Here is a 13781-nt window from a genome sequence, read left to right on the forward strand (position 1 = left end):
AAAAACTATCGATAGTACTATCGATAGTCGACTATCGATAAACTATCGATAGTACTATCGATAGTCGACTATCAAAAAACTATCGATAGTACCATCAATAGTCGACTATCGAAAAACTATCGATAGTACTATCGATAGTCGACTATCGAAAAACTATCGATAGTACCATCGATAGTCGACTATCGAAAAACTATCGATAGTACTATCGATAGTCGACTATCGAAAAACTATCGATAGTACTATCGATAGTCGACTATCAAAAAACTATCGATAGTACTATCGATAGTCGACTATCAAAAAACTATCGATAGTACTATCGATAGTCGACTATCGATAAACTATCGATAGTACTATCGATAGTCGACTATCGAAAAACTATCGATAGTACCATCGATTGTCGACTATCGAAAAACTATCGATAGTACTATCGATAGTCGACTATCGAAAAACTATCGATAGTACCATCGATTGTCGACTATCGAAAAACTATCGATAGTACTATCAATAGTCGACTATCGAAAAACTATCGATAGTACTATCGATAGTCGACTATCGAAAAACTATCGATAGTACTATCGATAGTCGACTATCGAAAAACTATCGATAGTACTATCGATAGTACTATCGATAGTCGACCATCGGAAAAATATCGTTAATCGACTATTGGAAAACTAGTGATAGTCGACAATCGTAAACCTATCGATAGTACTGTCGACAGTTTACTATCGACAGTTTTCCGACACTAGCAGTTTGCGTCGCTCCCTTTTTTTCTTTTTCTTGCTTTTTTTTCAAATCGGACACCAACTAGCCCAAGAACTTACCATCCCAACTTTGGTTCAGCTTTCAGTGACGACGAAGACGGGAGTTTGGGTGAAAAGAGGAGGAAGGTCAGGCGAGTGGCGGTGTGGCAACTGTGTTCGCTCTAGTGGTGGTGCAAAACTATCAATAGCACTATCGATAGTCTCCATAGCCGCCAAAAATCTGACTATCGGTAGTAAAAAAACTATCGATAGTCGACTATCTAAAAACTATCGATAGTACTATCGATAGCCTACTATCGGAAAACTATCGATAGTACTATCGATAGTCGACTATCGAAAAACTATCGATAGTACTATCGATAGTCAACTATCGAAAAGCTATCGATGGTCGACTATCGATAGTCGACTATCGAAAAACTATCGATAGTACAATCGATAGTCGACTATCGATAGCTCTGCGACACTATCGATAGTTTTTCCAAAACTATCGATAGTATCGATAGTCGATTTATCGATAGTTTTTCATCACTACTGTCTTCCCGTTGGTTCTTCTGTCAACGAGCTTATTCGTATGTACTTACTAATTTTCGCATAACTGTAACGTATTGTTATTTACCACCTTGTTTATTTACACTTGCAGCGCGTATCCTTCAATCCGATCATCGCGTTGAATAGTGGCAGTACATGATCTCGGCGATCAGCTGATTGTCGACACCTCTGCCGTTTGCATTAGATTGCGGCGCTTTTAAGTTATAAAACTACACTGTAATAAAGAGCGAAAATTCAATTTCTTTCGTTTTCTGAGTTTTGAGACAGTCTTCAGTGAACTTTCCTAATCTCGCGAGTAGAATCTTGGCTTCAGAAAACCGTACCGTTCCATAACCGTAACTTTTTTGGTGATCGCGATTTTTTAGGAATATTTTGCTTTATATCTTTCATTCGTGGCGACGACAAATCGTAACGACTACTATGCTAGATTCGTTCATTGCTGTATCGGGGCGGGCTGGGGCAGGTGATGCGAAGAGACGACCGTTCTTAACGGCGCGATGTGATGTACTAGTGGGAGTTTTTTTTTTTTTGTTTCTGAACTCGACAGTGTGAAACTGAAGTCCGTTTGAGGCTGCAGCGGATGTTCAACGACGGTACAGTACAGTTCTGTCACCTTGCTGATAGCAACGAGTACCGTCGATGCAATGTCTCGTGACCTGACCTCTCGACGACTTCTATTCGACGATTTCCGGGCATTTTCGCAGCTTCCGTGGCGAGTTCGTCACTGTTTTGAACTTCATCGGTCTCAGGCATGACTTGATTTTAGTAGTCATCTTACTTGCCAACTTATTCTCGACGATGTTTTGTCTTCAGCGATGTAGCGAGTAGAGTGTCCTTCTTGCGTCCGGTGAGATTTGGGGCCCCCGATGGCTCCTTCACCTCAAAATGTGAGCACGAAAACTACTGCCACTGTCAAAATATCCTGTTATCAACCGATATTAAACACACATTCACAGATGTAAAGAGCATTCGTGTTTATTTAAAGCTTTGACTTCTGTTATTGAAAGTTGAGCGAAGAAAATGATTGAATTTGGAGACCTTTAATTTGTCACTCACTGAAGAAATACAGCGAAAAGCAGACGCCGACGACTACTACGGCAGTTTTTTTGTTTATATCACGTGATTCCTCTCCACCAATCGTATTCGTCCCCCTGAGCGTTGCCTAGTTCGCTCTGTTTGTCCCTACATTCCCTACGCAAATCCAGCGTTTAGGTAGGGGCGCGTCTGTAAAGCCGGGTTTACGTTGGTGCAACCGGAATTTAAACCCGTGCTTATCCGAGCTCGGTTTAGCACGCTAAGCCGACTTAAGAAAGAGCTGCTTTGGGTTAAGGTAAGCGACGTTGGTGCAACCCGCCCTAAAGGAATTAAAGATGGCCCAGCGAGACGCGAGACAACCGCCGCCACTTTTCGCACAAAAATATAAAGATATGGATGAGCGCATATGTAGGGTTCTAGAGGAGCACTTCACCGGATCTCCTCTCGGCACGCTTCAAAATACTGCTAGGAATATACGGTTTTGAGTTGCATGCTGTAATGGCCCGTACAAGCTCAATCAAATCGCATTTGTTATTTGTTCTTGCTCAACCATGTCGTGGCATCCAGCTATATTTATTTCAATGTCAGCGTCATGCTTTCGTCACAGCTGCCAACACGATGCGTTAAATCTTTCATAGGAGTAAACAGAAGTAAATTTTTAGTTCTACAGTCAAACTCCACGCCGTGAGACGAGTGATCCTTGTGACGATTATTCCGGCGTGACGAGAATTCCTCGTACGAGATGCCCTGTGACGAGTTTGCCCCCTCGACGAGCTCACCTATGACCAGTTGGCCTGTGACGACCGGGCTTGTGACGAGTTCTCCTATAGGCTCTGAGGAAAGACCGGTTTTTATCTTGTGACGGCTTAGGACCGGCTGCAGTGCTGCGCAGCCGGTCGTGAGTGTCGCAAGAGGCTCAAAAGCAGTCTTGTCAGAGTAGGTCGTAGTCAAACGCAAGCGTGCGAACGGGCCGTTAGGCTGGTTCGCACATTTATACGACTGACTACGACCGACTCCGACACAACTGGTTTTTAAGCCGCTTACGACAGCTGCAGCGCGGGTTGTCATAAGCAGTCACAAGCGGCTTAAAAAGCGATTGCGTCGCAGTCGGTCGCAGTCGGTTGCAAAAGACAGACTGCGACACAAACTGTTATTGAGCCTCACTCTCAGAAATAGGCGGTGTAGTACTTACACCCTTTGTCCCATATAATACACCCCAAAACTTGAGTTCGACGTACAGCGCACTGACGTCGAACTGAAGGTACCAACTTTCACGAGGGGCTTGATAGCCGAGTGGTACAACTTATTAAAATACCTAATGTACAGTCAGCACGGAATAAAACCCGACCGCCGGAACGCATGGCCATTGGCACAGACTGCTCCACCTGGAGGGCCCCTGAGAACTAATGAAAATGCGCTGGAGTGCGAGGGTGCGGGTCTTACTAAGATATGCTCGACCCTCGCGGCGGCGCGTCTGGGACTTCCGCGTTTCGCCGGTGGCGCGCTGTAAGCGCCGTCACTCTAGAGTAACTGTATAGGCTCTGCTTGCAGAGCCAGAGTATCGCGTTCCTTTTCCTTTCGCCGCCATCTCCGTATTGGCGGAGCAGTAGTCACGTGGGCAGAACTGGATCCGACCTTCGTGCGGGAAAGCGGCCTTCAGAGCGCCGAGTTTCGGGAGAACATATTTTCCGCTTTGAGTTCGCCAAATATAGATCCTAGACTAAAATCGAACGAACCGAAAGCTTCCTAAGTCATTGAACATTATGTGCGTCAACTGGGTACAATACAATCCTGTTGTTCTTATAACGCGAGCGATGTTTTAGGACATCCGTTTCCAAGGTACGGGAAGCAGACGACACGGACGACGATCGCGTTGCTCGCGTCTGCGGCTCTCGCGGAGGGATACGCCATACGCGACCGGCACATCCGGCCATCTTGGCGAGTCGCCGAGCTCTCGTGCCAAAGCGAGGGGGACGGCGCTTTCGTCAGCCGCTGCGTCGTTTACCGCAATGAATTTATGACTTCACTTCACACGCGACCCGCAGGATCCGCGAGTGCGACTTTTGCAATCGAGAGGTAAACAGGAAACGACGGGACAACGATGACGGCGCCTGCGCGCCGCGCGGCTCGTCGCCGCACGCCGCACTATTTTCCTTACCCAGCGCGCCGCACCACGCCACAGCACGCCGCCTCGCGTCTGCGCCTTCGCGCACCTTCGCGTCCCCTGCAAAAACCGACCGTGGCTTCCCGCAGTGCTTGGCTCCAGAATGGCACCATTGCGGTACTCTGCTCCGCAAGCGGAGCATATACAGTTACTCTACGTCACTCGGGCTGCTTTCATGTCGCCGCAAAATCGCCCGGTCGACACTTGCAGCTTGCGCGGCGCGAGAGGGGCGAGAAGGTCGACCTTCTCGCGCCTCGTGGAAGCCGCAGGTGTCGACCGGGCGACAGTGCAGTGACACAAAAGCACCCTGAGTGACGGTGCTTACAGCGCGTAGGGAGCCTTCATGTGCGCTTTGCTAAGGTGATGCCACCCTTTGTAATACCACTCGCCTACAAACCAGCAGCCATTTCGGTCCTCGGCGATAATCTGTGGGCTTAATACCCTCCCGGAAACAAGCACCTTATCTCACAAGTTCGGAGCAGCGTTGTGGAACCCACGGAGGGAGGATTATCATTTCCCCCCTCGGATGGGAGGACCGATGGACACAAAGGCCACTTTCCGGCGCACGGGGAAACAATGAGGAACAAAATGGCGGTGGACGGGAGTGTGGGAAAGGGAAACAGGCAGTTGGCATCACCCTATGCGAAGCGCACATGGAGGCACCCTAAAGGCTAGCCCACATGGCGCGTTTTTCTCCGCGTCTGCGTCGCGTCTGCGCCTGCGCTTTGACGTCACTTCCGGCGCAAGGACGAAACGCAGCGTTTTTAGGCGCATTCCGGTGTATCTGGAGGAGCCAGATATTTTGCGTCCAGGCGGCGCGTCTCCCGCTGCGTCCAGCAGGCAACAACCAATGAACGGCCGTGTTTAGTAGCAAGCAGCGTTTGAAGTTTCTTCAGTTTTCACCCCTGTAGGACTGTTGTAGTTTTTGCCGCGGCCTTGCGAGAATGGCAGTGAACAACGAACGCCTAATTAGCGAAGTTGAAAAGCGTCCTGCGCTCTGGCAGCCGGAATGTAAGGATTACAAGGATACAAAGAAAAAATCGGCAATTTGGAGTGAACTCGGCGATCTCCTTCTGCCGGGAGACAAGGATCGCGGTAAGTCCTAACTTTCATCAACGGAATTGCCCACCTCAATTTGAGTGTTCTTTTTATTTTAGTGGACAAAGTCCAGAAACGTTTGAGATCTCTCCGGGACAAGCTGGTGTGCTTGCCTCGCGACATGAAAAAAACCAGGACGAGCGGTGCCGGCGCCGACGACGTCGAAGACCCGATGTCGTGGCCACACTTTGAACAAATGTACTTCGTGCGAGATACCCTGCAGCATCGAAGGTAATGCGTGCACTGCGAATTCTCCGATAGTGTTCTTTGATTAAATTATTTGATGGCCGTCCAGGCTTCGCTGTCCCCAAATAATAGATCGCCACTCATAGATTCCACGTGTCATTGCCTCTGGTATGGCCCTTCGGTCTTTCTGCTGTCACCGGCATCCGAGTGCAAATAAACATGATCATTATTATAATTACGCGATATTACGGCGCTTTTAGTGACGTTCTGATACACTAAGGTCTGAGTAGATTTGGAGCTGCGTAGTAGCTGTGCCGATCGAACATTTCGGCTAGCATAAGCTTCCTGCACAATGCGAACTTTCTACTGGTTAATACTCAGTGTAATGAAAGGTACAGAAAGAACGAAATAGAATGACGCTATTTTTAGCAGTGTGCAGTGACTTATAACCATTTTTCATGCTAACTAAGCGAAATCTGCCGAAGCGCTTCACACAATCGTTCACTGCACTAGTGAGCCTATCCTTCCCCTACCCGAAAATTCCTGGCTGTGCCCCTGATGTGTGGCACTGATTGTTTGTTTTATTAAACTAATTTTTTTCTCCTTAATCAACAGCACGTCAGGAAACATGAAGACATCTAGCACATCGTGTAATAACGACTTCATCCGTCCGGTGAACGAGGGGGCCTATTTAGACGAAAGTGCAGCAGCGGATGGGCCGGAGCCGGAGGCTTGCATTGTCGAAGTGTATGAAGTGGACGAGGAGCACCAGTCTGGGGGGGTGGGAAGCCCATTCCCTCCAGTTTTTTCCAGTGGCGCTACGAACGAGCCGCAAAAGAAAAGGAAAAAGAGCAATCCTGACCCGCTCTTGACGGAGCTCCAAAATATAAGTTCTAGTGTTGCATGCCAGAAGAAGCCAGATGCTCATGAATACTTTGCCCTATCGTTGTGCGATCCAATGCGATCTATTCATCCATCCAAGGTGTTAAGAATGCGTAAAAACATCTTGCAGGCTATCGAAGACTGCCAGGACTAGATAACTTAAGCTTGTTTCAGATGGGGCAATTTTTTCCAGTAATCCCGCCGTTCTTGCTATAGGTGGCATCGAGCCGGATCAATTCCAGCAATTCCGTGTTCCAGCTCGAGGATCTGTAAATTGCTCTGTCTGTAGTGGGACTTCGCGCTGCCAAGAGGGTACCTGGTTTAATTTTGCTCTATTTTTAATGTTTAAAAGCTACTGGGGGTGCAATAGTGGAACGTAACATTCAGTGCATTTAGTCTACAGTTGCAGGACATTTACAGACATGAGGCTGTTGTGTGCAATACATTACCTGTGTACAACTTCGTTTTATTTTTTGGCAAGATTGCTGCATAGCATATTGTGCCCAAGCAATGTTTTCATACTATTAACAATATCTTATTTCTAGGAATGAAAGTTGTCAAGACTAATCTTCTTTTATGAGTTTCACTTTTATTATATGTACCTGGTACGTTGTTACTGTTACCATTATAAGTCGTGGATTCTGTACTGCTGCAGCAAGCAATTTACAAATATGGTGATATGTTCAAGTTACATCTATATACAGAATATTTATTCATTCAAGAATTCAAATACATTGATACAACTAGTGCAATACAAAATTCAAAACAAAATATGCAATGTGAGAAATATGTAAACTTGACAAGTTGTTGTGAATCAATCTACCTACAGCATCTACTAAGTGCCTTCAAACAGCAACTTACTAATGAAGCAACTGGATAGAAATGTAATCGGGACTTGGTGCTGCATGTACAGGTTAGTTGAAATAATCATGGTTAGTCAAATTAACTAGTCATTGCCGTGTGGCACATGCACTCAACGGATAGGCTAAAATGGCTATAGAACATTTACTATATTCGCAAGCGCCCCGGCCCGCACTCGAGGAATCATGGGAACGGTGTTCCTTCAGCTCCTTGGTGATTGCTAATTTTGACCAATTCTATAGTTACACAGTTTTTGAGCACAACTCGGAACCACCCTACCCCCAAGGACCTGTCGTACCACTTTTAAAATTGCTCGTGAATGTCAGCATTTTTGATACTGTGTATGCGATCCACCTTTCAACCTGGCTGAGCTGCAGAAATCTCTTGCAATATTATCATTCTCGTGATTGTTGTTTTAGCGGCAATGGTTTAAAAAGCCGACAATTCACAACAACAAAAACCAGGATTTAGCTCGGAGTCAGTGGGGCTTATAGCATTTTTAAAGTTTCCAACTTAATATCACGAAAATGATAATAATGCAAGAGATTTCTGCAGCCCGTCCAGGTTAAAGGGGGGACAGCATGCACAGTGTCAAAAACGCTGACATTGAGAAATTTTAAGAGCGATATGATAAAGCTATGTAACAATAAATTGTGTCGAAATTACCGATCACTAAGGAGCTGAAGGGACACCGTTCCCATGATTCCTCTAGCACGGGCCAGGTCGCTTAGGTGATATTGCGAATGGTCTATTGTGTTTATTAAAGTTCAGAATCTAGTTAATATTTTGTTTTGTGTCTTCCGAGGTTTGCCAAATAAATGTCAACTTGACTAGAAATTTTACATGAGGTTCACATGGACTCCGAGCTTTCGCAGGTTGCTTCGTGCAACCTGTTTGTTCACGCCAGGCTGGACCCACTGCCAGGAAACCTCCCCAGCAGGACTACAGAAATAATACATGTACATCTTCCCGGCGAAGTCTGCATAATCGCCAAAGTTCCGTGCACGTGTGGCCTCCTGCGGAAACAGCAATTCCCTCGCTGAGTCTGGGATCTCGCGGCGCCACCCTCCTGCCGTGGGGTTTCCCATGTTGTCGTCCTGATCAGCATAGGCTGCTGGGTGTTCGTTGTGTACCAAGAGAAAGTTGTGCAGGACACAGCAGGACTTGATGATGTAATCGACGTTCTCTGGCAGGAGGTTGATTGTCCGGAGGAGAATTCTCCACCGGTCGGACATGATCCCAAAGGCAGTTTCAACACATCTCCTGTTTGGCAGAAGTTATTAAAGTGATTAGTGTGCCCACAATAGCACTAGAATGAAAGGAATAGTGAAACACTGACAGATGTTCTAAACATGGAAACTGGATGCGCTTCTAAGCAATTTATGAAAAAGACTTGGGTCTAAAAAATGCGTATGATAAAACCCGAGTGTAAATCGATTCACAAAATCATTGCAAGGTTTATGTAATTATGACAAAATCCTACGACAGTTTCTTAAATGTGTTGAGCACTTCACAAGAGGCAGTTATAAAAGTAATACTATTGGGGGCAAAAAGAAAAAAAAAGATGGCAAAATTTCTGTTGCAAGGCAGGTGCACCTTTCTGTAGTCGCGAGGTTAAAAAAGTTCCTCCTCGTAGTAGACTACAATGCTGCTAGAGCGCTAAACTCAAGATAGTGAAATTAGAGGAGGAGGTGGAAGTTTGCGCAGTGATGAGCTCCCGAGTTGAGCACATCCGGTGTATGCCGAGCTTGAGGTCATCTGCGGCATCCTGCTCAGTGTGACCAAGGTCATTGAAATTGAAAATTCAAGACAGCTTGCCCTGTTGGCACTGTCTGCAGTGCTTGGGCACAATCGACAAACGAGTGTCGTCGATTGGAAGATTAGAAGGGTAGGAGGGGGCATGACGTCAGCCGTGTAGCCTCCACAAGCCGAGCTCCCTTGACGCCTCGCCTTTCTCATTTTCCTCCTTACCCTCCTCACTTATCGGCCCAAGACGCAATCTACCGGACGGAGCTGCTTGCTTCACATCTAGCCTTCGATCTGATAAAACCTACCGGACGGAGCGCGCGCAAGCCTGCAAGGAATCCTGCTACAACCAACCATCCATCTCGCACGTGACATGTCACGTGCACCAATTGCCAGAGAGATCTTGGGTCAAGTTTGGCACAACATTATTTAAACATTTTTATGACTGGGCTTCACACATATTGCAATGTGCCCCCTCCTAGTACTAATACCCTCCTTGGATAGCCCACTCTCAAGATGTTCAGGACTTGCAATACGCCGAAACATGTCACTGCCCTTTTTGTTAACTCCTGTGCCTGCATCTGCAAATAAACTGGCAAAATCAAAACTAACTGGATTTTCGTCCCCCAAAATAGAAGCAGGGTGTCTAGCCAATTATTATTTTGAAATTCCCTGACTTTTCCTGACAATTTCAGGCGAAACTCTCTGACCACTTAGATATATAAAACAATTTGGTTAAATATACAAGACAATTACAACACAAGAAATTGAGCACTGTGAGGATAATTTTCTGCAGGCTTGATCCAAATTGCATATTCCGAAATATTCGGGTTTGTCCAGTCCGGATTGAACAAGCGTTTTCTTGCCGCAGACACTGCAGTGAAGAGGCTGCTTCCGGAAACACGAAGCTCAACTATGGACTTCAATAACCGAATGGCGTCAAAGCCGCCAGATGCACTTTCGGATACTTTTGGCTTGGATTGGGGTTTGCGGCTTTATCATTTGTTACTATGACTGTGTTCCAAATCTTACCCAAATGGATCCGAGTTACTCCGGAGGGTCGTGTCACGTGACAACGCCAATTGAAAAGCGCTGGACGCGGGTAGGTTATAGAACGCTAAGGTACAAAACCCTTACCCTGGAGCAAGATTAAGTAAATTTTGGAACACGGCCTGAATCTAGTAGCTCTAACTGGATGGAGCCTAGTGTTGCTCCATCAATCCAATCCAATCCAAGGCTCGGACTAGATTTGTCGGTCGTTTCATTTGCATCGGGTAGTGCACTCTACACCGGGTGAGCAGAGCCCGCGCTCCGCTCTAAGCAGAACTTATTGCCTATTTTTTTGCCCCCAGTCCTCAAGTCTGCTCAGGGAACTCGATGGCATCATCTATTTTTTTCAGGTACAGAGATAGAAGACCTTGTTAAAGAAACGAATGCCTCACTAGAGAAACTGTATGATTGGAGTGAAGTTAACTCACTAATAATTAACACGACCAAAAGCAAGGCTGTCCTTTTCAAACCCAAGAATAGACATGTTTCTTTTTCTTTTAATATCATCTTGGGCCCCTCCGTCATCGAAATGGTGCCGAACGTCAAAACGCTCGGAGTGTATTTTAATGAACAGATGTCTTGGGATTATCACGTTAATAATGTTGTTAAAAAACTATCAAGAGTGCTTGGGAAATTATGTCAATTTAGAAATTTATTGCCTCGTCACATAAAAATGCTTATATACAGGGCCCTTTTTTTACCCCATTTGAACTACTGTAATTTAGTGTGGTGTACCACATCTCTGTCAAATGTTAACAAATTACACCTTCTTGAAAAAAAGGCTGTTCGCACAATACTCGATGTTCCTTTCGATACACATACACCCCCCTTATTTAAAGAACTACGTCTAATAACTGTCCCTAATCTATATGAGTATACTTTACTAACACGATATAGATCAGCCCTCCGTTCTAACGAGCCTTTCCTTGCACATATCTCAAACCTAACACCAAATATCCGGGTATATGACGTTCGTGAGGGGGAGCATTGGAAAATGCCAACAAATCGCACAAATTACGGTTTCCAAATGCTAAGGTATAATCTTCCATTTATTCTAAATAAACTTCAGAAGCATAATTTAACAAATATCGAGAGACTGAATCTTAGTACAATTAGAAATTTTTTCCTGTATTAAAATTTCGCTTGTATTGTGAGGTCGTGTGTTCTGTATGTTTCAGTTATCCTTGAGGTAGTACGATTATTATTTCTAGTCCTGTCATGTACCTAAATATGCTATGTGCCTTATATATATGTGTGTATATGCGCGTGTGTATGATGCGTATGTATGTATGCATGCGTGTATATATATGTATGTATATACATATGTATGTGTGTATGTATATATATATATATATATATATATATATATATATATATATATATATATATATATATATATATATATATATATATATATATATATATGATTTTTTTTGTTATCTTTAACAGCGTGTTTAACTTATGCTGTTCTTCTGTTTTTTTTTATTTATTTATTTATTTATTTATTTATTTGCTTAATGTTAAAAGCTGAAAACTTAATATTATTACTTCATGTGTAGTATGTCGCCGTGTGCCAATTGTAAGGCTGCAGAGGCCTTGTCAAGTCAAACTTTTGACTTTTTGCCCCTGCAGCCTACATCAGTTTCTGATGTGAAATAAATAATTGATTGATTGATTGATTGATTGATTGCCGTCTCATTTTCCTTGACTGGGCTCGCTTTTTTACAATAGCCCTGGCAATTCCCTGATTTTTCCCGGTAGTTCAAATCTCCCTGACAATTCCCGGTTTTCCCGGTCACTAGATACCCCGAGAAGTGTTGCTCACAGTATGATCATTAAGAGGACTGCTTTCATGATTTGTGCCAGACGGAAGTTCAGTTTCGGTTAGAACATGGTCAACATAGCCGGGGAAACTCCTGACATATACTTCAATTTTAAATAGAACATGCAAATTGTCTTCAGTGTCCTTTTAAGACTGTGTTCATGTGCTCAGATTTCAACAATTTAGCAAGCTTGTCTTAGTGCAAAGATTTTCATTAATCTTGACTCCAACCTCTTATCTATAGCAGTTATCAAAACATGCACTGCAACACAATTTTCTGTCTGGTGGTTTGATTGTGCAACACGAACCAGACCCGTATATGGGGAGAATCTGGCCAGTGGGTGTGGCGACGAAGGTGCTGGAGAGGAGAAAAGTGAAAGAAGGGGAGGAGAGTGCCGAAGGGGCGAGAGAGAAAGAAGGGAGCAAAGAAAAGACTACCGCCGTTTTGATGCGACGCTGTCGGCGCGCCAAGCACTGTTGAGGCTACAAGTTGTCTACTACGAGCTTATTTCTTTTTCGCCTGAATAGAAGTTTGCGTCTAAACATGGAGAAACTTTATTCGTTAGCTCTTTAAGCCGCTGAGGAATAACACTATATCATTTTCTTGCCAGAGCCTGCCAAATCAAAAGAGAAAACCAAAATTTTGATGTCAATCCCATACATTCCGCCGGACGAATGAATGAAAATGGTGGCCCTCCCCGCGCAGCTGGGAGCAGCCGGGAGCTCATGCGCATGCGCTCATTCCTCTCGCTCTGCGCCGCAGGCCGACTGGCTCACTTGGGAGGGGGGCGTTATGGCGGCGAGATCATAAACTGGCCAAATTCTCCCCATATACAGCTCTGGTATGAACTTACCGAGCTCGACTGAGTCTGTAGTTGTAGGCCCTCCTCTCATCAGCAAGACCTTTCGCCGGATATGGCCGGAGAAATTCGGTGCGAAGCTGAAACGTCTCGTCGCCCACAAATGCGTAGGGTGCCAGGGGTGCCTTTTGACACCCTGGGAGCACTCCCAGCTTCGGCAGGTTGAGTGTGCCTTGATCAAGGCCCTGACCAATCTCGGAGGTCTTGAAAATGCCGCCATCACTTTGTCGTCCCTCTGCACCGACGTTAAAAAGCACAAACTTGTACTTGCTGTCTACCACAGCCATCAGGACTATGGAGTAGGTGCCCTGAAACAAAAGTAGGGCAACTTAGTTCATCAAAGCATTCACTGTACACACTAAACATCGTAACACCCTTGTGGGTGTAAATGGCTTGTCCTATAACTAACACCCATTTGGGTGTAGCAAAACGCCCTAAACAAAGGGCGTTATTCCTAACACCCCTAAAATAGGGTGTTGTTCTCTAACACCCTTAAAAGACGGCGTTATACCGAACACCCTTAAATTAGGGTGTGATTCCACTGGACACCTTTCATTAGGGCGTTATGACTGCGCAGTACGCCCTCTAAATTGGGTGCATCACCGCCAGAAAAAGAAATAAAAAAGGTGCGATTACCAACACCGATAAAGTAGGGCGTAACAACCCAAAAGAGTGCACGAAAAAATGACTGCAAATGCCTGGTTCACTTTTTATTTTTTAATCAAGGTTCTCACAGGTTCTACAAAATTCTCTATAGACGATTGCAA

General features: G+C 45.1%; 1 protein-coding gene across 1 annotated transcript; it reads right to left on the reverse strand.

The window, feature by feature from the left end:
• Nucleotides 1-5474: 5474 nt before the first annotated feature.
• LOC121835744 lies at nt 5475-13301 on the reverse strand. The gene is made up of 4 exons (XM_042290217.1): nt 13009-13301; nt 8380-8799; nt 5639-5824; nt 5475-5499 (listed from the first exon to the last, which is right to left on the reverse strand). The coding sequence occupies exons 1-4, from the start codon at nt 13299-13301 to the stop codon at nt 5475-5477; spliced, it is 924 nt and encodes a 307-aa protein (XP_042146151.1).
• Nucleotides 13302-13781: the final 480 nt, after the last annotated feature.

This window comes from Ixodes scapularis, unplaced genomic scaffold (genome assembly GCF_016920785.2).
Source record: "Ixodes scapularis isolate PalLabHiFi unplaced genomic scaffold, ASM1692078v2 PGA_scaffold1__304_contigs__length_218370807, whole genome shotgun sequence".
Classification (NCBI taxonomy): Eukaryota; Metazoa; Arthropoda; class Arachnida; order Ixodida; family Ixodidae; genus Ixodes; species Ixodes scapularis.

Coding starts and splice junctions, on each gene's coding strand:
- LOC121835744 (XM_042290217.1), bottom strand. CDS start 13,301: ATGGCTGTGGTAGACAGCAAGTACAAGTTTGTGCTTTTTAACGTCGGT. Junction 5,825..8,379: donor GGAGTCCATGTGAACCTCAT/GTAAAATTTCTA, acceptor TCGATGCTGCAG/GGTATCTCGCACGAAGTACA. Junction 5,500..5,638: donor AAAAGAACACTCAAATTGAG/GTGGGCAATTCC, acceptor GCCAGAGCGCAG/GACGCTTTTCAACTTCGCTA.